The following is a 25,669-nucleotide window of genomic DNA, read 5'->3' as shown; positions in this document are numbered from 1 at the left end:
TTAGGTATGGGTTTAGAGCATTAAAAGGTCATGATAGGATCCAAGAGGCCACAAGCCAATGAGATTAGTGATTTTTTGATTACTTTTACATGCTGGCAGGTTGCCTGACAGTCGCTAATCAGGGCTGATTTTTCACAGAAATTCTGCATCTCCCACAGGCAATCAGGAAAACACACCACACAAAGGAGGGGAGGCACCATTCCATGCAACAGGTCATTCTTTTCCATATGCTGTGTTTACTGACAGCATATTCCCTACAAAAACAATGCAGCAGTTTGTTGTCCCTCAGGAAGACGGGGGGAGAGTGTCGGTGTTTAAAAGCTGCTCAGCCTGGTTCATGTGCATCAAGACAGACTTTACTCTCTCTGGTTTAACTGTGTTATCTATGTAAATTAATTTCAAAATCCAACATTAGGAATGAGGCAGTTTTAAAAGGTTTGAAAATGTTATGATTGAACAACTAATCTTAAAGGAGTAGTTCAACATTTTGGGAATTGCGGTTCGTCACGCGCTTTTGTCCATTGCATACGAGTCTGTGTTGGTTGCTTGGCAACCTCATAATGACGACAAACTTTAAGAAGAAGAAGAAGAAAAAGGAAGAACTGGCCATGAAATGTGTTATACATTATGTACAGATGAAACAAAAAGGGAAATGATGTGTTAAACAGTGAGCTTAAAATGTGTTGATTGATAGATTTTGTTCAGTTTAGGCAGAGCCAAACCAGCTTTTTGACCCTGTTACTCGCCATTATGAAAAGCTAAACTAACCATATCCGAAGTGTAGCTTCCTATTTAGCAGATAGGCGTGACAGTAGTAGAAATGTTCTTATCGAACTCTTGTGAAATAAGCAGGAAGTGTATTTTCCAAAATGTCACACTACTCCTCCCCGTTGTTCCCTTTGAATTGTGACACAACTTTGAAAAGAAACGGAAAGTTTAATTCCTATAAAGCTGTTCGTATTGTCCTACAAATTCTGACCTCACACCTTGACCTTGTCTGGGTTTCAAACCAAAGTCTGCAGTCACACCAAACTATGGTGGAACTGCTATATTCATAAATTCAGGCAGAATACAAGAACTCAAACCAAATGTGACACAATAGTCTCAAAGATGATGCTCCAAAAAAAAAAAAAAAAAAAAAAACGTGGTTAGAAAACCAGACATGTACAGAATAAAATACACCGAGTTTCAACAGCTTTAGATTTTGTCACAAACTTGCCATTTGGCGAACGTGCAAAATTTCACTCGGAGAACACTGCCGGCCTTTGTCAGCACATGAATCTTCAGCCCCGACAGCATTACAGCATAATCAGGGCTGCGACTAATAGAGAGACACATGTTCGCCAGGCTGTTTGGCCGCCAGCCAAACTGACAGTTGCTCAACTGATGATGGGACTGAGAATCCCTCCACTTTCAGTACTGTCAATTCAAGAAGTGACGCACCAAAAAAGATACTAGACTTTGGGTTTTTCTGCACTTCTGACGTCTGATTTTAATTTGAAAAAAAAAAAAGATTAATCACTTCTTGAATAAACAGCATTCAATATGAGACGATTCCCAGTGTGGAGACTGAAAACAATTCAAACTCAAGTCAGATGCGAAGAGCTTGCAAACCAAATTAGGGAATCAGAAATCAAAGCTGTGTTGAGACCAAATCATTCAATCTCTCTGTGTCTGTGAGTATAAAACAGCTTATTATAACAGCAGACAGCACAGAGATCAGAGACGACCAGAAGATCACTGATAAAGAAGCACGGCAGGACACGTTTGGGAGGTTTTTCCAATCAGGCAGACAACTGGACTCTATTGATGGAATCTGTTTGCCATTAATAGAGTCAAATAATAAGTCAGGAACAGTCAGACAGCATCCAGATGAGCTCTCGATGTCAGAACTGCTCGATCCAAACGGTTTGAAGAGAAGATGGATTACCCTTTCAGTAAAGAATGTCCTTTGCAGCTTGTAAAATATATGAAAGTGCTATAAAAAACTCGTGTTCGTTGCATGCACAGTCACAGAGGAGTGTCGGTGAGAACGGAGTCACAGTGTGGAGGTGGAAAGGTGACAGGGCAGGCGGGTTATTCACATTATCAGGGAAGTGTTGACATATTCATCACGGGGAGATTAGAGGGGGAGCATGGTTAGTCGAGACAAGTCAGACAGACACAAAACACAAACTGCACAGTTCAATTTAACACACAGTCAGAAACCAACAAAACAAGACTTGTCTGAACTGTTACACTAATAAACTACTGAGCACTGGATTAGCAAAAGGTGCCAAAATGTAACAAATTTATTAACAAACCATCAAATGTTCTATTTATGGAAACTTACAGTTTCATTAAATAAACACATTTAGTTTCTTACACTTTTGTCTCGTAGTCCTTCCAGGCTTTGTCGAATGGCTTTTTCAAATCCTATGAAAAACAAAGAAGAAAGCAAAATTACAAGCCACACTCAGGAATATGTTTCTAAAATAATCAGTTAATCAGCTGAGTTAATCAAGAGAAAATTACTTAACATAATTTAGTGTGATAGAAAATTTCAGGTCTGCTTGGAAATCAGCCTTGAGATGTCACTGTTTTTTACAGCTGCTGTTCCTACCGTCAAGAATAAACTTTCAGTTTCAACTTGTAAATGCACAAGACGACTCCAAGCACATTTAATCTGCGGAGGAAGACCATGCAATATCATTTAAAGCCCCAGATAAGCTACTAAATGGAACTCATGGTGGGTTTTTTTTTTAAGGCTTCAGGGATCTCGAATGAACTCTCAATGTCAGCAGTTTGATAACTTTGTTGAGATATCTTCACAAATGTGACGGTTGGCTGCTTTTCTGTGTTTTATGTCACTGTAGCGTAGATACTGTTGGGTTTTGAAGGTGTCCCTGTGGGTTTTGGGAACTTTTGACAGGAATTCAGACTGAAAAGCTGAAGAAAATTTGAACACATGTTGGTTCACCAAGTTGTGAAGAGTCACAATTAAAATTTTGATTATTTCTTGATTAATTTACTGGTTGTTTGGTATCTAAAATATCGGAAAATGTATAAAAATCCTTAACAGTGTTTCCCAAAGCCAAAGATGACATCCTTGAACGTCCTGTCCAATTAACTGTTATAGGGGAGCAAAAAAAAGAGAAAATATTCAAATTTAAGAAGCTTGAATGAGAGGATTTAGACTTTTTTTCCCTTTAAAAATGACTCCAACTGAAGAACTATCAACACTTTTGGCAACTAGCAGAGTAAGTGATTGATTGTTGCAGTTGTAGTTGGATGAGGGCATTCTACCATTTTCACAGTAAATATTAAGGTGCAGACAGCAGCCAATGAGCTGAACTCAGCATTAAACCTGGAAACAGGAGGAAACCGCTGTCCAGAAGTAATAAAATCCACACAGCATCACCTCCGACGCTCATTAATTAACACAGTATGCCTGCTAAGTTTCAAAAACTCCAAGGATAAAACCTACAGTTAGTGGATTTATGAGAACCTGTGTGCTAGAAACTACTTCTTGGCTGGCTTCAGACACCCAGGGAGCCTCAGATGTGCTACTAGTTGCTGCAAATTAGCAGTTTCTTCTAGTTTGAAGTCTTTACACAACATTACAGGCACATGAATAGTACCAATCTTAAAAAAATAAAGCAAATACATGCATTGCCTAAAACTATTAAAGTCAGCCCTACATGTGCACAATCACTGCAGTAAAGCAAAGTGTGGTTAGGCGCTAAAAACTACAACTGAAAGCAAGAAACTATGTCAAAGGCTGCACGCCCAACAATGCAAACACACACCCATCCATGCAGCAACCAGGAAAGAGGCCGAGGTCGCCGTCATGCCAGCGGTCACTGCTTACTAACCATCAAATGCTCAGAAAAATGCTTTCTTTCTCACTCACTAATGAACAAAGGTTGCATGCTTCACCACAATGCGGATCAGTGAGCTGAATCATCCTTCTTGCAGAAGCAGAGCAGCCCACAGCTGTCTCAGCTGGGAGCCGAGCCGAGGCTACCGTGGAGGTTTTTTGGGGGGGAGGAGAGCGGGAGCACGTTGCGGTTGTTTTTGGCATTCGTAACGCAATTCCTCTGGTCACGGCGACGACGGGCAACGCTGATTTCTCATTGTCATGGGTGTGCTTTCGGCAGCTGCTTCAGCAAAGACGCTTGATTAAACAACATCCTTGCTGCTGCGGAGCTGATTAAACAGCGATTAGGACAAACAAAAGCAGACATTACCGGGTGCAATTGTCCATGTCATTCCGTAAAAAGCACAATTCAACTAAATAAATTGTTGCCTACAGAGCGCGGATGCCAGGAAAATCTGCTCAGTGGCACGCAGCAAAAAAATAATCAGAGGAATTATATAGCATTTGATGCCTTTAATTGCTGTAATAAAAGAAAACTACACTGTGCACCCGCTGTATTATTGCAGTAAAGTGAGATTTTTAGCCCTCGAAAGAAACTCAAACCATGTTTTGGTCCTAAAAGCTTCAGCAGTTAGACCATTTTTTTCTGTTTCAGCTTATGACTCAGGCTTCATTGTTAGAGCTCCACAGAGGACCGATCCCTCTGTTGACCTCCACTCCAACAGGAGACGAGTGGCAGGTTCAACCCGTCAACCCACAAGGATCACAGTGTGGTTCATCGGGCCATGTCAAGGAGCACTCAGCCATTCACTCAACCAGCTCAAGGGCAGAAACCACCAGGGTAAAAGAGAGTATAAAAGGCTGTAAAATATAGGGAAAAAAATCTGGAACCCAAAGTGAAAGAACGAGACGGTGAAGAAAGCTGCCATAACAAGAGAGAAAAAAAGGAGGAAGCTGCTAAAAGAATGAACTTCAGGCCAAGTGAGAGCCAGTGAGAGAAAAGAAAAAAGGGTGAGGGAAGGAAATGTCAGCGCCAGAGAGAGGAGAAAAATGGTAACAATAGCTAAAAATACCAGACACAGGCATCGCTGGGCAGGGAAGGGCAGATCAGAATAGGCCAAGGCACGGGGCAAAATACTCCCTCAGAGAGCAGCCAGTTCTTAGCGCCCTGTTTCCATGTCTGGCAGAATCTGAAGGACGGATGAGGAGGAGGAGGAATGTCATGCCCTTGACAGCGGCCTCTATTAGCAGACCTATCACCTCCTACTACCTACGACCATCCAAGTCCAGAAATAGCAGTTCCTGTCACACATTCCTCACACCTTTTCCCACGGCTCTACTGAATGTGCAACCTGGCCAGATGCAAAAAAGGAAAATTTACTTTGGTCTAGAACTACTGCTGCACTTTTATACCCTATTTAGACCAAAACAGTGTTAAACATGTGTTGGGAGTCTCTATGTAGGGGTCAGCAGATCATCTTCTTCAGCAATGCCAGGCTTTGGTGACCAGGTGTTGCTATCAGGAATGGACATCATTTTACTGATTCCAGTTGTTGTTTTACAGACTGGCAGGAAAAAGTGAAGGTGAAACTAAAACTGGCTGTAATTCAGTATAATTTTCAGGTTTATCAGTAACATGGAGGCAGGAAACTCAGAGATATCTAAAATCTGGACAAACTACTAGATCATTAATATCTGCATGACAAGATAGAAGTAAGTGTAGAAATGTGTTCTTTTTGTTAATCTACCACTTCTGATTTTAGAAATTCCTGGTTCTGCAACCTTTAGCTGCTTATGTTTGTCTTCATCGCAAAGTGTGCAAATAAATGAGGAAAAAAAAAACAGTTATCAGTGAACAAGGATCAGCTTTTATCTAAATCTCAAACAGCTACCACGCATGGGCAGTTTCAGTCGTTCACGTCCCACTGAACCACAATGAGGCGGGGCACAGCTGGACTCGCATCTCTCAATCTAAATGCATTAGTCCACATTTGGGGCCTCGCTCCGCTCCTCAGTGCCAAACAAACACAGTAGATTCTACACCAACTATCCAGACACTGTGACTGAATAGTGATGAGCTGATATGATAGACGAGTGTGTTAGAAACACAGACTGGTCAATAAGCAGAGGATAAGAGGCTCGGCTACAGGCATGACATCATGCCGGCATCCACACTGAAAGTCCACCGCTAGCAGAACACTCTGGTGGACTCAGCACTTTCCCAATTTCCCCTGAGTGGGAGTGAGCTTATCTTCAGCAAAAAAAACCAAACAAACAAAAAAAACCCACAACTGGATCTTCCACTGACCCTGTCGCTCATGTGTTTGCTGGTACTACAGTGACTGAGGTACAGTATGTTAAGAGTACAAGACAAGAATTTACAAAAAAAAAAAATCTTTCGTGTCAAAGTGAAAACAGACTTCTGCAAAGCAATGCAATTCAATTAAGAATACATAATGTAAAATGAAGTATTGCTGAAGTTTTCATCCCATTCAAGTCATTATTCAGGAGAGGCACCTTTGCCGCAATTATAGCATTGAGTCCGAGTGGCTAAGTTTCAATCAGCCTTGTAGATCTTGACCAAATTTACCACATTTTTCTTAGCAAAACTGCTCAAGCTCTGTCAGGTTGCAGGGAGAGCCATTTTCAAGTGCAGCCACAAATTCTCCATTGGATTTGACTTGGTCAAACATCCACTTTGTTTTCTTTGAACCATTCCTGTGTAGCTTTGACTGTATCCTTTGGATCATCGTCTTGCTGGAAAACAAATCTTCTCTCACGTTGCAGTTGTCTTGCAGACTGCATCAAGTTGTCCTCCAGGATGTCCTTATACTTAGCTGCATTTATTTTACCCTCCACCTTTACAAGCCTTCCAGGGTCTCCTGCTGAGAAACACCCCCACATCATGATGCTGCCACCACCATGCTTCATGGTAGGAATGGTGTGTTTGTGTTGATGTGCACTGTTTGGTGTCTCAAATATAGTGTCTAGTCTGATGGCAAACAAACTGAATTTTGGACTCATCAGACCAAAGAACCCTTTTCTAGTTGACTTCAGTGTCTCCCACATGCCTTCTGGCAATTTTTTGTTGAGATTTAATGAGCTTTTTTTCAACTGAGGCTTCCTCTTTTCCACTCTGCCATAAAGCTTTGACTGGGAGGCAACAGTTCAGAGGAGTCAAAGGTGTCTTGGTGGCACTAGGTGGTTTTGCACAGTTGTTCAGTTTTTGAGGATGGTCTGCTCTAGGCAGATTTATCCATGTGTCATAGTCCCTGCATATCTTAATGACGGATTTAACTGCACTCCAAGGGATATTCAGTGACTTGCAAATTTTCTTGCATCCACCCCCTGGCTTATGCTTTCAAATAACCTTTTCAGCTAGTTGCTTGTTCTTTAATTTTCTTGGAGTAGTTACAGCCAGAGTACTGATTCATCAGTGATTAGACCTTCCAGATACAGATGACTTGATCCTACAATCAGCTAAAACACATTCACTGCATTTAGATGATCTGCATTTCACTAATTGCGTGACTTCTAGCACCTCTGTTGAACTGGGTAACTGACTGTAAAGAGGGTAAATACAAGCAATCAATTATTTGACATTTTTTAGTTTTTATATAATTGGCATTATCTTGTAGAGAAGTTTTTTTGTAAATTCTTGTCATAATAAGGAAAACTACATTGACCATGATTTGCTGTTGAAAATAAAAAAGAGGAAATTTTCCAAGGTGAGTGAGTACTTTATGAAGTCACTGTATATCCTGAGTTGAGACTATTTCAGTGAAGCATTACAGGAATTCAGAGCAATTTCCAAATCGCCTGCCTGCATTCGTGTGTCTTTCACTTCATCTAACACAAAGTAAAAAATGAGAATTAACAGCAACTAAAATATGACTTACATTTACACATAAAATCCCAATTGTCCTCTGTGGTAAGATGGTCATGGAGGTAGATGAGGTGGAAAATGGTGGGTTTTTCGCTGAGTAACAGGGGTGACAGGTTGCTAGGTGGTAGCCCTCTAATCACAGAGCCATTAGCGGCTGCTTCCCTCGGGGTCAGTTCACTGCACTCATTGCCATTGGCAGAATATTAACAAGCTCCGATGGAACAATGGCCGCCAGAAAGCCATTAAGTCCTGAATTAAATCAAACCTAAGAACTGGCAACTATTAAAGCTGCCAAACAGGGGTGTAAATATGGAGGCATTTTAACATTTATCTGCACTGAATGAAAATTAGGAATTACATTTTGAGGGCAATGTCCCACATACTCTTTCTTCAAGGTAATTTTCTTGTTTTCCTGTCAGTTTTGTTCTTTATTACATTGAATTTATGTGTTGATTTTTAAAGGAACTCTTTCACATCCTTTGATCTGCAAATGCATCTTGCCGTTAAGGACTCGAGGAAAAATCGAATGTCTGTCTTTTCAATGCACTATATGCATTATCGAGGTAAAAAAACAGCTTTACAGAAACACATGATGTCACATCGCACTTTAATTGTACAATATTTAACATTAAGTAGTACTATTATATGACTATATATTTGGCTACATTAAGACAGTTTTTGTCAGCATGCAGACGCTGTGCCCTTTTCCCGACCCAAAAAGACAAATAAAATTTTCTACACTTAATGTAGACATTTTAGAGACAATCAGACACACTATAAATTATTCATACATCATGAGACATATCTGCAAATCCTGTTGCTATTTGTGGATCGTGAAATACCTATTTCTCACTGGCATTAAAGCTAATTTCTCTCCACAGACTTCTGTGATCTTTTAAATACATTACTCTTTTATGCCATCCATATCAACCCATTACTACATGGTACTTTCCTCCCTCCTCTCCCTGCAGTCTAAGCAGCCTGTTAGGCAGCTCTGGGCTCCTTCCTGCTTCCCCCTTTCCTAACAGGTACTTCCCCTGGGACACGAGTGAGGGAGCAGGATAACGATAGAGGATGAGGAAGATGATGAAGGAAGAGAGAGGGATGAGGGAAAGCCTTTGGGCTGCAGAGGTGAGCAACAGGTTAGAGGAAGGTGTAGCCAAGACAAAACCTCACCCATCACTTTACTTATTGATGACTTTGTCTCCGATTTCGTCCTTACTTTACTTTTCCTGACACTGACGGCTTAATCCCTCGGTTTAGTGACATTACATCAGCGGCGACATTTATACGTGTGTGTAAATGTGTGTGTGTCCTGAGGTATAAAATAGCCGGCAGCTCATTAGCTCCATGTCAGCGGGGTAATGAGAATCATCCGAGGGCTAATGAGCAATAAGTGGGTAAGCATTACAGATGTGACTGGAGAGCGAGCGGGTTTGGGGACGGCTGGAGAGTGGGGGAGTCAAAGTGGGGGAGGACAAAGATAGCAGTAGAGTTAAAACAGAGACAAGAGGACAAAGAAAGGAAATCACAGAGGAGAAGCTGAAAAGAAAACACCGCACTTGAGAGAGGCACAAAAGAGGACGACGGCAGTCAGAGGTCGAGATGAAGCCGAGTGGCCGAGGGTCACGGGGGACAAGTGGCGTCTCCATGGCAACCGGCCTCATTAGAGAGCTCACTTAATCGCATCATACCTCGGTGGAACCCAAAACCAATCATGTGGCTGGAGAGTTAAAGGTCACAGACCACCGTGGACAGTAACGAGTCCTGATTGGATTACAGATCTAAGTGTCTGCGTCTCGTCTGGTTGGTGGACACACATGACCGACTAGTGGTTGACTGAGTGTTGCATCAACACACCACAGGTAGGGATGTGACCTGAATCTCAATATGTTTCTCAATCTGTAGCATCAAGTAATTAAAAACTGCAAACAACTAGTTTGTTTGGCATTAAATGTCTGGTCATTTTCTACTTACCTTTGATCTCGTCCCAACTGTCAACTCACTAACTGACATAAAATGCTTTAAAAAACACTGACAAAATTTAAATTTCTGGACGTTTAGGCTAAATTAGTGCATGACTGCCTGTGTTCTGATGACTTTTCACATCTAAAAATCTTTTCTTTTGATGAAGAAAATTATATAGGAGAAGAAATTTACTTAATATTCTCAAAGTGTCAAAAAAATACTACCATGGCAAGACATTGGATACTTGTGTCCAAAATAAAAATCCTATTCAATCCTAGTAGCGTTATTTTTAGATAAATTCAAGTTTTGGTTTAGCTTGTGAAGTCCCAGCATGGATGTCACAACAACTTGGAAATTTCAGAAAACAAATCAAATGGGTCACAACGTGATTAAAAGGATAATAAAACATATTTTTTCTGGTATATTTTTTAGGCTTCTTGTGTACTAATACATTGATCCAATAGAACTAGACATTTGAATCATAAGAAAGAAATTCAATTTCTCTGATTATTTAGTTTACAAAAAGAGAGAAAACCAAGAATCAACATTTTTCCAAGCGCCCACAGGTGTTACGACTGGAGTTAAAAAAGGTGACTGAGCATACTCTACATATTTTACTACTTGTGTGGTGAATTTGTTTCCATACTTGTCTCATATCTGCTCTGTGTAAACACAGCCTGCAGTTCAGCTCATAAGTCTGTAAATTTTTCCTCTGTGACTGTCAATCACAGATGAGTCACTCGGTGCAGAGGAGCACAGGATTTTTCAAATGGTTTATTTTGGGTGAGTTTTTGGATCATCTTGACTACTGGAACAGCACATCATAGATGAGTAGGTCGAGAACTGTTGAAAAGTTGAAAATTTTAAGATAGTTTTTGTTTTTCTGTAGTTTCTGGCTTGGATAAATGGTGTAATTTTGGTGATTTTTTGAAGAAATACCATACTTTTCAAACCCCCTGGCAGGTTTTATGGTTCAGATGGGTTAATCCTTCCAGGGAAAAAACACCATTTAGTGTCAATCAGCTGTGTTTCTAATTTCTTTACACAGTAGAGGTTCATCCAAAAATAAGGGTTGATTATAAAATTAAATTACTTGCCAGTTTGTTATTATTTTTTTGCTTGTGAGATAATGCAAAAGTCTTCACCTGCATGGCATAAAGGGCGTACAAAAAATGTGTGTGCCTGGTCCACTCTTTCCAAAAAAACATACTTAATTCTTTTAAGTCTTTAAGGATGAAACAGCAGAACTCTCAACCCAGTTCATCGGCTGATATAACACAGAGTCACACTGGTTCATTGTCTTACCCCTTTGACACCCTTCAGGTCTCCTTTCAGCAGGCTGTCCAGGGGAAAGGTGATGATGTTGTTCATGTTTTGGAACTGGAGGAAGGTGAGGAGAGACACAAACAAGAGTTGAAAGGTTACATCAGAGGATTTAAAGCTCCAGGAGACTGAAAGTCGGGGACACCAATCGCCACTGACAGGTAATCCTCTCAGTGTCCTGTGTGTTGTTTGTGCAAGTGTGTGCATGCAATGAGTCAAATAGAAAAGAGTTCAACAACAAAGGAAGACTTCAGTAAATGATGGTGATAAATGAGCTAAATAATAATAAAATCATTGTTCATTATACACAGTTTAGGTGTAAAACTTCCACCATGATTGCTACCATTTGCATCTTCTAATTGCTAATAAATCTAATCTCCTCTTTGTCTGTCCCCTGGTCGCAGGTTGCTCTAAAAACCAGTCTCTGTGTGTCAAGCTGCAAATGTAATCTACAAACCCAGAGATTTACAAAAGCTTTTGGAGATTACATCTTCATATTCAGGTCAGGCAGGAGCTCGTATTTCTTTAATATAAGGCACTGAGATAAGACTAATACAAAATCTCAAGCTCCTGTTCTCACTGTGAGTTCATACAGTGACTGAAGGGAGACCTCACATGATGGTGTCCAAGTTTTGTTTAATAAAGCCTCGGCCTCCATATAAAACGAGGCTTTAACAAAGCGGGATCAAGCTGAATTAGATCCAGCAGATACTTAGTGCTGCACTGGCTTCTCTTTGGCCGCCTCCATGGAAAACTAGAGCTGCCTCCTCGGGGGCTTTAAGTTCCAGCTGGACTCAGTATGCGCTCAGAGTATGTATGTTAGAACACACACAGTGACTCAGGGGGATCGATACAATTAAGGACAGCATGGAAATCTTTCTTTGTCCCCTTGAGGGTTTCAGACTTACAAGGTTTTTGAAAAGCGCAGTGAGCTCCTTGGTGAAGACGGAGAACTTGAGGAAGGCCGAACCCAGATCAGGATCGTCTCTGTACACGCAGTTTTCTCCAAACTTCTCCAGGGCCTGAGTGTACTGCTCCTCGTTCTCCACGTGGGCTACAAAATAAACACACAAATACACAGAGATGAGCTTGGACATGTGCTGGGAATAACACCAAGGTTTTTCCCGTCTCTGATCATTACAAGTCAAAAATCAATCACTGGTTATCAATAATGGATGGGAGTCTTTTAGTGCACAATGATCCATTTTTCTTCCATTATTGTTTTCCCTGGAAACTAGTTAGAGGAGGCGGTAAGCATGGAACACCACCGACTGAGTTGTTTTTGTTGCTAGCTTCGTACCTTGTAAAATCTCAGAGGGTTTTCTTTTTTCCTCTGCCAAGGCGTGAGCCGTGTGTCTGTCCATCTGTCGGCAAGATTATGCAAAAAACTACCAAGCGGAATCTCATGTAACTGGTTGGGAGAAGTGCAGCAGGAGACACTTATTAGATTCTGGAGTAGATCTGATTGAAACTACAAAATAAGGCATTGAAGTTCGGATCATCTTAACAATGTCGTCATCCCATTATCAGTGTAGTTACTATGTGGCACATTAAACAAAAAGCCTCTCTCATTTAAAGCTGCTCGCTGTCCCAGGAGCAAAGTGTCATCGTGTGTCTCGGTGACTCCACTTAATACACTTCATGCCAGACTAGGCAGCTGATAACAACTAATGCCACCGGGACGGGCGGCGGAGCAAGGGATGGAGCGCCGAGGGGGGCTGTTGCCATGACGACGCTTACAGAAAAGAAGAGATGGAGGGGCGAGGTGGTGCAGAAGAGAGAACTCAAAGGAGGGGAAAGGGGGTGTGTAAAGATGTGAGGATGAACTCTGAAAGGCACCTGCAGTCACATCATGACTCAGCTATAAAGACTGAGACACTCGCGTAGACACAAAGGCAGATAAAAGAGCAGCCGGTTTACAGATGTGGCAGGTTTATGGATTCAGCTAAATAAGTGCACGTCTCGGGCCGCCGAGATATCCATCGTGTTATTAAAAGGGAAAAGCTGAAAGCCTCTGAGTCACTACCTGCAGGCATCCTCACATGAGACAAATTCAATTTGAGACACGACTTACCATCCGCTGCAGTGGGTGAAGCCGGACGATAAGATCCTGTGAGACCCACTGTACAAGTGGCGAAATGACAGTTTGTAGTGTAAAGTGAGTAGACTTTGTTTGCTGCCTTCCTCGATAATAAAAAAAGTGCCTTTTTTATGGCATCACAAATTAATTTAATCAAACCAACAGTCCACAAATCTTCACATATGATCAAACACTTTGAACTTCCCCTGACAAATGACTTCACTGATTCCACAAGTATTTGACATTTTTCAAGCATAAACTCCCCGCACATCAAAAAGAAGCCTTGCAGTGGGACGTGTGTCTTACAGAGATGTAATTAACTTCAGTCACTGTCATGTGTCAGACGCCGACCACCATCCACAGCCTACTGTTTACACATCAGCTCCAGCTGTTTGGCTGCGGTTCTGCCAGGCTGCGAGCCAACAGGGCGGTGGCCTGTTGTTGTTTTTTGAAGTGGCACACGAGAGCTCTGAGCTCAGCTATTCGGAGCTGACAAATAGCAGAAACCCCCCCTCGGGCCGCTTGGTAAGTACATGTGTATTTGTTGTAACACGACCTAAACACATCACACATGCAGCTCACAGTGCAGGGCAGCTTTGAAGCTCACAGGGGCTGAATGACACGCTGAGCCAGTTTACGTGGCAGGAAAAGGAACCAAAAGCAGGAGAGAGGCGACATTTTTGTTTATAGTTTACACTGTACACACTATCTGCTAATTCAATGTTGCCTAAACACATTAAGCTGGCTATCAGGGGCTCTCTTAAAGACAAATGGCCTGAAAACAAATCACGATGTCAGACTTCAGGTATGGGACAATCACTCTATCTCACATGTCTCTCCTCTTTATTAACATCTTGTTTTTTTCTGGAAATTTTTTTTGGCCATTGTGCCTTTATTTTCTGGTTGAACATAGAGTTGAAAAGACTAAATGATTCTTATATTGCTGTAATCAGTAAAAACAGCTACTGGTACTGCTGTATTGCTTACTTATCTGACACACGTTTGACTTATTTGACCCTCTAAGGATGTCTGATGTATAAAGAGTTCCACTGAGGAGGGGTGGAAGATGTTTTCAGATCCTGTACTAAAGAAAATGTACAAATACGGCAATATAAAAATGCTCCATTACAACTTAAAGTACTGCATGAAAAATCCTGCTTATCAAAAGCATGTGAGTATTTGCAGGAAAATGCAGTCAAAGTAATAAAGTAAAAGCACTGGTTTGGTCTCTATGATTGATTTATAATTCTATATTTGACACAGTAAGAGTTTTAATACTGAATCATCAGTGTTTCAGCAGCATGTTACTGCTGTAGCTGCTGCAGGTTTGAATTACTTTACATCTAGTTTTATATACAGCAGCTAGCAGATAAACCCTGAGGGGATGTCGGATGATTCTTGTGAAAGGAAAGAAGTAAAATTAAAGTTCTTTTCCACAAAACTTTATTTTCTTTGATTAATAGTGAGATACTGGATCATTTTAACACTTACTGAATTGAAATCATGTGAGAAGGTTTAAAAGGGAAAATTATTAATTCATGAAGCTGTTCGGAACTCCGACATTTGAAACGTAACCGACCGCACGCTGTTTTTTATAAGGTATCAGGAGTCATAAAGGTTGGAAAACAGTGGTTTAATCTTCAACTTTTTAAAAGCTGGTTAAAATATTCATTCTGTTAAAAATCTTCATCCTAAAAAAGCTGTCAGATAAACGCAGTGGAGATGAAAGTACAGAAATAGCATAAAATAGAAATACTCCAGCAAAGTACAAGTAACTCAAAATTGTACTTAAGTACAGTGCTTGAGTAAATGTACTTAGTTACTCTCCACAGCTGCATTTGAGAGCTTGACTTAAAAGTATTTTGTTTTCTAGTGAACATGGAGCTGTTCTTGTGAGAAGCACATCAGCTCACCACCACAGAAAAATTGAATTATTATTGTTATTAATCTGAGCAATGAGACCATCTCACAATATGACAGAAGACCAGAAAATATTAAAAGACCCTGGAAATCTGAATCTCTGGCTGCGGGTGCTTATTTCACTCACTCTGAGGAATGAAATTGTCCCACACTATGATGCAAAGTAGCATAAAATGCTTTAAAAACTACAGCTAGTGAAAGCTACTGCAAGTCTTTTGGGCTACAACCGAGCAGGTATGCAGGCTGCTATTGGCAAGTGATCACAATCTGGAGCCACTTTCAAATGTAGACCAATTGCAAAACGCAGTAAAAGGTTTTATTCTTGCTTAATAAACTGCAGCATTTCAAGCTTCTTTGGAGCAAGCCGCTTCAAAAAAAAACAAAAGAAAAAAAACATCATCCACATTTACTTGGTGAAACATACTACTACTGCAACTCACTATATTAATTCAAATTTTAGATATTTTATTTTTGAAACCAAACTTAATGAGAGGTCTCCATCATTCACTTAAACTTAGTTTCATGTTCAAAAACTGGTGACTTCTCCCTGAGAGCGTTAGACCTCGGAACAATTTAACTATGAATTCATTGTAAGACAGAGACTGTAACGATGTTAACCACACACATAAACACACTTTTAAAACTCATCAGTGCTCTACTAATACACAGTCATGTCCAACATCCTTCACTGTATCTTCTCTGTTAAACATAGATGCACACAAACGCACCAAAAAAGCATCTACAGCTTCCAGAGGCTTGAACTGTGAAGCAGGATTTGAGGTCGCTGAGGTTACCTCAGGTTTAACTCTGGGACAACAGTGGTTCACTTCTTACCACGGGAATTAAAGTGAAACACCTAACCTGTCCTTGAGCAGCTTATGTTCCAGATAACAGAGTAATTCCCTTTAAAGTACCGCCCACTGACCAATCAGCAAATAGCATCCCCAATTCTGGAAGATCCTGCAGAGCTCTGAGCGCATATGGTGAGAGGTGAAGGCAAGAGTTTTCAGATCTGCAAGCAATTTAGAAACCGATTTATTATTCTATGTGCCTTTTGCAGAACGACACAACCATAGAGCATAAACTGATTAAAACACTTAAGGCTTAAAGCCTGCGTGTTAACTTTACAAGCTTTGAATTAAGCCTACTCTCCAGTATGAATTATGTTTCTGTATTTGTTCTTTATTTGCTCCCAAAACCACTTAACACCACCAAGGATGCAGTTAAAAGAATCAGATCGAATTGCTTTATGTGGCATGAGAATAAGAAACTTCATCATGCTTTATTTTTATTACTTGGTTATTTGTCCTTTGAATAATGGGCCTTTTTTGAGTAGCATAAAGGGACTACAGCTGTAACTTTGTTGCACTACCTTGTAATAAACTAAATATTGACTAAGGAACTTACATTTCAGGAACTTGTACACAAGGGAACGGTGATATTGATAATCCCATTAATTACACATTCACAGAGTCTGCAGTCTTTTGCAGCTTTCTTTGTTGTCTTTGGCAGCAGCAGCGGTGTTGCTTATAGCCTGTACTCATTTTAAATCCCCTCATATTGTTTTACTTTCGTCCGAATGTGCTCACAGCTAGATTCAGAAACCCTGTTTTGACATATCAAGTTGATAACAAGTTTGTGTGACCGCTTAACCTGACCGCAGTTGTTAGGTTAAGTGAAGGCAGATAAAGAAAGGGTATCCTGGGTATGTTGAACTTGCTTCATAGTACGAGCCCCAGGCTTCTGCTGAGGATTATCTAACATCCCAAAGGCTTGTTCTGCAGCTTCTTCCATCTTTATCTCTCTCCGTCCTTCATGCACACACTGGGTTTAATCAGCAGATAGCAGGCCGGCCTCTGCTTCCTCTCTCCCACATTCATTCTGTCACACTCGGCTCCATCAGGCCTGGTTGGCTGGCGCTCCGACGCTCAATAACACAATGTGCCGGCGACCTCAGATCAATTTCATATCTTTCTCTACGGACTCTGTGAAAACAACGCTGGACTCCATGTCCACTTAAAAATACGGCAACCAGCACTGAGCCGAAGTTTCATCCCCAGAGAAGAGACAAAGAATTATGGGCCGTGAGAAAGACAATCAAGAAAGTATTACAGAAACATTTTGGGGATTATACATATTTGCTTTTTTGCCAATAGTTATAGTACACTGGAATACTGGAAACAGTGTCATATCTGTGAAAATGAAGTTGGAGGCAGGAGCCAGGAAGCTTAAGTTAGCATAAAGAATGGAGACAAGGAAAATCTGCTTTCCTGACACAGTCCAAAGCTTAAAAATACATCTACTAGCATTTCTAAAGCTCAGTATTAAGCCACATATCCAGCTCAGAGTCGACAGAAATGAAAAAAAACTTTTTGTTTTTGCACTTTTTCTACACATTAAAACCAATAAGACACCTCTTAATTTGCATCATTAAAAACATGCTGGTAAGTGGATTCTTTTATCTGGGACAGACTCATGCTAACTTTTGTTTCCAATCTTTATGCTAAGCTAAGCTAAGACGCTACTGGTTTAGCTTCACATTTACCACACAGACATGAAAGTGATGTCAACTGTCTCATCTAATTCTTGGAATGAAAAGTAAAAAGTCCAAAATGTCAGATGTTATTCTGTCCTTTAGTTTCACTACACTTTCTTATGAGCTTTCTTTGTCCTTTTATTTTAGAATAATCTTTTTCCTCATACACCAGTCCAGTGCGATTATATTAGACTTTATGGGAGAGTCTTTTACTTGGTTACCTAGCAACCAAGAGAGAAATTTATGTGAGCGTACAGCAGTGAATTGAAGGACAAAGTCAGTCGAAATATGATCAAATTCTGCGCTTTTCTGATGCAGCATGAGCCGAGTTCTGCATTATTTAGCAGCTAAATGTCCTGCCCACCTATAGGTGCTGCGGCTGGAACACGGTGTTCATCAGCTGCCTCTAGTCATTATCTGTTCAGCAGCTTTTGCAGGCCCATCCAGGCAGCTCTGCTCGATCAGCTCCAGCTTTTTCAGAGGTTTGAAACGCTGCTGCTGGTTTATTCATCAAAACCCACAAGCTGACACTCTGACAGGTCCCTGCAGCAAGCAGGACTCTCCTGCTCATTTATAAGCTTTCCCTGTAACTCTCTTTCTCACCTCTTTCAATCTGACTTTCCCATCTTTTTCTTTGTCTCCGCCACAAGCTTATACTGCTTACTCAGTTTCTCTGCTTTTCCCTTGTGTAGTAACTCTTGTTCTATTGTTTATTTTCCTCTTGCTGTTGTAACCAAACCTCCAGCATTCCTTCTCCAGCTTCTCTTCCTCGTCATTACTATTCCTCATGTCATAGCCGAAAATATCCTTGCAGGGTTTTGGACTCTGCAGTCAAACCAGGCAGCTTCTCTGAGTATTAAAGGAGCCAGTGTGGAGGCACCCTGCTGTGCGTCTCATTATTCACACTTTTTCTCTCAACATCCTCTCAGGAGAAAATGAAGAAAACTCAATGTTTTTTTTCCTCTTTCTATAAACATACAGATGGGAAAGATTATTTTTAGACACTGTAGCACAATAACAGTTCATGTATGAGTATTCACTGCTTATTTAACCAAGTTGTGGCCTTTATACTGGAGATACGCTGGCCGGCCCCCCCAAAAAAAAGTCACACTAATATTTCGTTGGATTGCCCTTAGCTTTGATTATGGCACACATCCGCTGTGGCATCGTTTCGATAAGGTTCTGCAATGTCACAACATTTATTCCTGTTCAGAGTTGCATTATTTTTTCACCAAGATCTTGTATTGATGATGGGAGAGTTGGAATTCTGCGTGAAGTTTTCCCCAGCACATCCCAAAGATTCTCAATGAAGTTGAGGTCTGGACTCTGTAGAGGCCAATCTATGTGTGAAAATGATGTCTCATGCTCCCTGAACCACTCATTCTAAATGTGAACCCCATGAATCCTGGCATCATCATCTTGGAACATGTCCATGAAATCAGGGAAGAAAAACTCATTGATGTAAAGACCTGGTCATTCAGTATATTCAGGTAGTCAGCTGACCTCATCCTTTGGGAACATAACTTTGCTGAACCTGACCAACCCCAGATCATAACCATAACCCCCACAGGCTGGTAGACACTAGCTATGATGAGTGCATCACTTCATCTGCTTCTCTTCTTACCCTGATGCCCCCATCACTTTGGAACAGGGTGAATCTGGACTCATCAGACCACATGACCTTCTTTCATTGCTCCAGAGTCCAACCTTTATGCTACCTAGCAAATTGAAGCCTTTTTTTTCTGATTAGCCTCACTGATCAGTGGTTTTCTTAGTGCTACACACCTGTTTAGTCCCAATCCTTTGAGTTCCCTTCACATTGTGCGTGTGGAAATACTCTTACTTCCACTATTGAACATTGCCCTAAGTTGTGCTGTTGTACAGTTCTTAACCCAATTTTAGTAGTTTCAGAAATCTTAGAAGTTTGGTTTGCTTGATGCAGGCCAATAATTTGACCCTTCTGAAACTGATTAACAACCTTTCCATGACCACATGATATGTCTTCCGATATGGTTGTTTCAGAGACGAGAAGCTCCTCACTGCATCAGTTAGGGCTAAATAACTTGTTGCCAGCTGAAACATAATCACCCATGCAGTAATTATCCAATGGGAAGCGCTTACCTATTTGCTTATTTAAATCCAGGATTTTTTTTTTTGGCCAGCCAGTGTATATTTGTTGCCTGTGAGGTTCTTAGTTTTAACCCCTCAACTGTAAATCATCCACACATATTTTACATTTTTACAAACCATTTTTAAGTCTTGTTTCTTCAGCAATTGACCCGACAAGCCTCAATGTTTTCCCACTTTGGGGTAGCACAACAATGTTCCACATCTGGTTATCCTGTGTCTGATCACCTGACAAATCTAAGTCCAATTTTCACTCCTTATTCCATTATTTTGGTCTCCACCATCTCCTAAGGTACATATCTGGATCCAGTGCACACTTCACTGTATTCATCTCCAGGTAGTTGTTAAATGTGTCTATCCACCGTTTGCTGCTGGGCAGGTAGGACACAGTAGGGCTTATTAGTACTTTCCTGCCTGCCCAAAACCAGCATGCAGCGAGAATAAACTAAATATTAAAGCTGCGAGCCACAAACCAGTAAGCTGAAAGACCATAAAGAGCAGAAATGATCTGCAGGGTCAGGTAATAATTTTCTGTTAACACAGTCACAGTACAGTTAAATGGTGCATTGTTAGTAGAAAACAATGATAAATACATCTTTAACTACTCTGCATTTGTAGTAAGTGAGCCAAGAAAGCAGAATCTATATTTGGAGCATACATCATCCGTTTTTTGTAATCCAGGTACAAATCCCATGTTCAAGAGACACAAGCTTGACATAAAGCCATTAAATCAAGGCCTCTTGGTTGTATTCAAAACAGATCAGTGTCTGGGCAGCGTTTCCCTGATGACTGTCGATAACAAAAGGTTAATACAACCTTCCCTTGGAAGAAGTGTAAACAACAGCATTCCCAGTGGCATTTCTACAGACGAAGCTTCACGTATGAAGCTCGTCTAGATTTTGATCAGTGTTTACAGTAGAAACACTGCTATAAGGCAAAACGGCGGATTTGTATGCTCCCAGTTCCTCGTGCTGCAGATACTTTTGCTCATAATAAAAACCTATTTCACGTGCAATTCTCAGACATGTGTAACCTGCCCAACGTGCACAGATTCAAATGAAGGCATTTATGAGTAATAGGGGCGCTCAGCAGCTCAGTCTTCTACATGTACACCTGCACAGAAATGTTGTTTAGTCGGGCCACAAACGGACGGCATGTGGATGTTTAGCAGCGTAGTGAATGGCGAACATGAGCGCGTCCACGCCTCAGCAGCCACACACAAACACAGTGTGCACCCCTCCCCAGCTGTTCGTTTTGGGGACTGGATCAGACAGCTGTCCCTCTGGTCTGAACAGAGCCACAGTGTTCTGAAAAAGACATGCTCAGCACATTGTTCACAGGTCTCTCTCTCTCTCTCAGCGGGGTTCTGTCAGGCAGGCCAAACAAAAGACACTGAAAACACCCAACACTGGCACAGACAGCCACAATGAGCCTGGTAATAACGCACACACACACACACACACACACACACACACACACACACACACACACACACACACACACACACACACACACACACACACACACACACACACACACTGGCTAAAAACACTGCCCCTTCCTGCCTCAGCCTCAAAGGCAGTGGAACAAAGGCATTGGGGATGACATTTAAATTACTTGTATTCATGCACACTTAGATTGAATCAATTAAATTGAGTGTAAAAAAATGCTAAACATCAAAAAATGCTTCTTAGTCTGTCTGCCGCGAATAAAATACTCAACATCTTACATTCAAATCTTATTTTCTATCAAAGAACCACTTAACCGACAGATCATTCGACTGCTTAATATTCAGTATAAAAGACTAAAAGCTTGCCAGCATTTCATTTGTTTGACAGCAAAAGAAAAGCGCAGCACATAATGATTCAACAAGTATTTGCCTCTACGAATTACACTTTTGCTGTGTGTGCACTTTTATTATGAAGTCGCAAACTGCTTTTGCTGTGCTACTGGCATCTATTAGTGGGTTAAACTATGTGAATCTGGAGGCTTTGAGTTCCAGAAAAGGCTTACGCTGTGTCTAAAATGAGAGTGATGAGATAAGGAAATGAAAAACCCGAGCCAGACAGGAGGACTCACCCAGGCCAGACGTGTAGATGGCCTTCACTGACTTTTTCATCTTGTACAGAACGCTGCGATCCACATCCAGAGCCTGCAGAGACACACACACAAAGAGAAGAAGACATGAAGCAGTCAATACTCGAGTTAGTGGAGACTAATGACTTTAACCTGGAAGTATTTTGCAGTTAATATGTGAAACTATGAGATACTGTTCTGTGGTATTTATCAGTCATTCCACCGCAAGCTGAGCATCTTAGAAACAAAGTGTACAACAGACTGACAGCAACACCTGACTTAATAGCGCACTCTGAATTGCCATTTTGTTGCTAGGTAACAATGCCAGAAGATGACACTCCCATTATTAAAAACACTAACTGGCTGCATGTTTGGGATGCTCCGCTACTGCATCTGTTTGAATCTCTCTGAAGAGATTGGAGCTGCAATTTAGTGGAGTAACTCTGATACAGCAGCACTGCAGTGAAACAATATACAGACTTTATGTCCAGAAACTATAGGAGGGGTTGCAATTAAACTCTACGGTCATTTTTGATGCAGCAGTTTGAGTTGATGCTGTACTTCATTGAAGTGTGTGCGTGTGTGTGGCTACAAGCAATGCATTATTGAAGGCAAAGCCAAGAACAGACCTGAGCTACCTCATTAGTTATGGTGAGTGTGTAGCGTATTTATCAGTATAACAGCTTGTAGGACAAGAGCAGTGAGTATCTCAGGTCCATTACATGAAGGGCAGTGTGCCTGCACACACATAAACCTGTGAAGACCCACAATCACACACACACTTCCCCTACAGTGCACTAAGGCTAGCCTCACAATAAAGCAGAACAAACAGCGCGAGTGCAGCCCAGACAATGCTCCACTGTACCAGTGATGAGTGAAGGAGTCTTTTTGGGATGAAGGGGGATTTTAGGAAATGAGTTTTTTAGGGACTTTATTAAGTATGTCCGCTCGACCGGGCCAAAGCTGGCGCCACTTTCCCCTGCCCTGCTCCCCTTCTGACGGACACATATCAGATCCCCTGAAAACAGAAACACACAATAGCACCCATTCAGCACCACACACACACACACACACACACACACACACACACACACACACACAAAGTACGGTGTACCATGCGCACACTGTCCTCTTTGCAACAGCACTTAAATGTGAAGACAAAACTTATTAAATCCATAAATTGGTGTCGTTTTAATATCCAAGCCATCAGCGGTTTGATGTTTCCCAACGGAGAAACTGCTCAGCACTTAGTTCTCCCCAGGGTCATATTTCACAAACACAAAAGGAACAGAGAGAACACAAAGACACAAGAGACTTTGAAGGGAGAGTGACAGATAAATTAAGTGTCACTATCTAAGGGACGGGCGGAATATGAGGAGAACACAGAACACAGAGGAAAGACAAGAACATTGACAATGTCCTCTTTCACTGCCCTGTCAATAGGGGGTACCTCTAAAGAGTGAGGGGGGGACCCAGTCAGTCTGCTGGGGTATACAGTTACACTGGATGGGCTCAGTGAAGAGGAAAGATAATGCAGGCTTAATGAAAGAATGATCAGATCGAATCAAGACCACATTTATCTATTTATATTTTAATTGCATTTTAATGAGTGTCTGTCATACAGAATCTCTTTGATGAATCTCTTTGATACGCCATCCATCTACTCCATTAAATACCACAATATCAAAAAACCCAGCAACTATCTCTCTTCCTTGCAATGATACTTTACTCCATCAGTTCAGTGATAGGTCCCACTGGTCACAGTCTGGTTTGTGTGGACTGAAACGGAACTGAATTCAACAGTATGAATGAGGTTTAACCAGCAGTAAATACCTGCAGCATACTACTACCTTTGATGAGGATCATTGCGATTAAAACTAGAAAAGTCACGTTCACAGAGTTGAAATCAGCCAGTCAGTGACAGCCTGTGGAGAGCAGCGTGGCATGGCATCATCATCCCTCTCAACATTTACTTAGTGTTGTCTTTGAGGGCACATTCTCGACATTAAATTTACTTTTTTTTGCACAGCATTGACACATAAAGACAAAAGTGATCATTCAAATGTCTAAATATTTGTGCAAGGTTGATGTATCAGCATGTGTTAACTGGGATTGTGGTCCCCAGGTCAACTAGTCGACCGATTGGCTAACATGCTCTCATCAGGACAAATTCTCATCCATCAGACAACTGCCAGTGTAAATTTTATGAAGGGAAAAGCAGTAGCCTACTTGGAATAAAGCACCATTTTTGGTGACATGTGCAATAGAATACTCTTGAAATTCTCGGCGTTTTCACAACTTTAAACTCGTCCATCCTAAAGGAGACTGATCGGTCTATATATTTAACATCAACTGAACTTGCTGGTTCCAAACTCATTGACACCATGTCGAAGAAGACAGCGGTGTGGCTGTATTTTTTAAAACAGAAGCTAAAAAGTTGAGTGTAAATTTTGAACAGTGCATTTAGCATATCACAGCTTAACAACCAACATGATAGATCATCTAACTTGACAAGGCAAACTTGTTTACATTATGTACCTTATAATAATAGCTCTTAAGGCTGTACACGAGTTAATGCAGCTCTATTTTCAAAATCATACATCAATGAGCTTGTGCACGTGCGTTTACATTTCAGTCGGTTAAAATGCTTTTTACATTTCTTTATAATCAGAATCAGTGGGTTTTTACATACAAGAATATACAGATTTTTTACAGTCAATAAGAAATATTGACAGTGTGCCGGAATGTGCAAATGAGTCACCTGAAAATGTGCAAACTTACAAAGTATGAGGTGTAAACAGCTTGATAGTTGGAAAGAATATTAATAATAATCCTATTTACAAAGCTGTGTGTTGTGTGTGTAAGTGGGGGGGTGTTAAAGTTTAGATAAATTTGACATAATGTGCAGATTTTTTTCCAGTGATGAATTGGTTGAGTAGGCTGGATTTCAGTCGACCAAGTTTTCTTTGATTGAATACAGCGCCGGTGTTTGCACAAGTAAACTTCCAGACAGCAAGTGCCTTGTAAAAGCAACACACGCTAAAAATAAAATTTGACGTCTTCAAACCAGGGAACTGAGCAAATTAAAAGAAGCCTCTGAGTAAAAGTGGGACTTACAGTGCTGCGGTTTTACTTCCTTCAGCTCCTGTAAATGATTCATCTGCTACATCTGCTATTATCTCATTAGTTCTGTCTGGCTCAGGCTCCCCAGCTGTAGCTTAGACCCCACACAGCCACACGAGTCTGCATACTGTTAATCAGGTAGTTTCAAAGCAAGCTGAGAAAAAAAGCACCATCTCTGAGAGTGTTTTTTTTTTTTTTTTTTTTTTTTAAGCAGAGTTGATCTCACCTCGGCTCTGCTTTGTGCAGAACATCTACTCCAAGTACCAAGAATGAAACCGTAAGGGCATTTCTGCTGCTGTCTGAGCTTATGTGAGAGTGAAAAAAGACTTCATAGAGAATCTTCATTGATTTCCTGCTCAACATGAGACCTGGAGCACATGATTTTATGGCCAAAATGTATTGATGGGAAAAGCAGAACCCGTTTTGGGCAACAAACTGAGCAAGGGATTCATGCTTCAGGCAATATGATGCACATTTTAACAGTTTGACCACATAGCATATGCAGAGGAAATCTCTGCTTTTCATAAAAAAACAGACTAATCCTTCACAGAATTCATGAATGTAGCAAGCAATTTCAAAACCAGCCTGCAAACCGTACTTGAATCCTCCATGTATTGATTGTCTTTGAGCGTGGAAGATGTGAGGTACTGAAGTCAAAGCACCGTGTTTAACAGCTGAGTGGAGCACAGAATCCATTATGGGTGTATGCTTAATTCTGTTTACCACAATACATTTACCACAATACATTAAAACAAAAATGCCTGTTCGGAC

General features: G+C 41.0%; 1 protein-coding gene across 7 annotated transcripts in view; it reads right to left on the bottom strand.

Annotated features, from left to right (window-relative positions):
- asap2a (ArfGAP with SH3 domain, ankyrin repeat and PH domain 2a) overlaps window positions 1-25,669 on the bottom strand; it is an 84,276-nt gene that overhangs the window by 27,075 nt on the left and 31,532 nt on the right. For 5 of the 7 annotated variants that reach the window (XR_008600000.1, XR_008599999.1, XM_055005757.1 and 2 more), the window contains exons 2-6: window positions 21,779-21,851; window positions 11,945-12,090; window positions 11,019-11,093; window positions 2,366-2,415; window positions 1,931-1,957 (exon numbers count right to left, since the gene is read on the bottom strand). Coding sequence is in view for 5 of the 7 variants with exons in the window: in XM_055005757.1 (XP_054861732.1) it covers window positions 1,931-1,957; window positions 2,366-2,415; window positions 11,019-11,093; window positions 11,945-12,090; window positions 21,779-21,851 (371 nt within the window). In the remaining 2 variants the exon portion in view is untranslated. The remainder of the gene's footprint in view (window positions 1-1,930; window positions 1,958-2,365; window positions 2,416-11,018; window positions 11,094-11,944; window positions 12,091-21,778; window positions 21,852-25,669) is intronic. The other 2 variants (XM_023266240.3, XM_023266239.3) reach the window with 1 other exon arrangement.

This window comes from Amphiprion ocellaris, chromosome 20 (assembly GCF_022539595.1).
Source record: "Amphiprion ocellaris isolate individual 3 ecotype Okinawa chromosome 20, ASM2253959v1, whole genome shotgun sequence".
NCBI classification, from domain to species: Eukaryota; Metazoa; Chordata; class Actinopteri; family Pomacentridae; genus Amphiprion; species Amphiprion ocellaris.
Note: the sequence above shows the minus strand (reverse complement) of the source record. Positions and strands in the feature narration are given on the sequence as shown.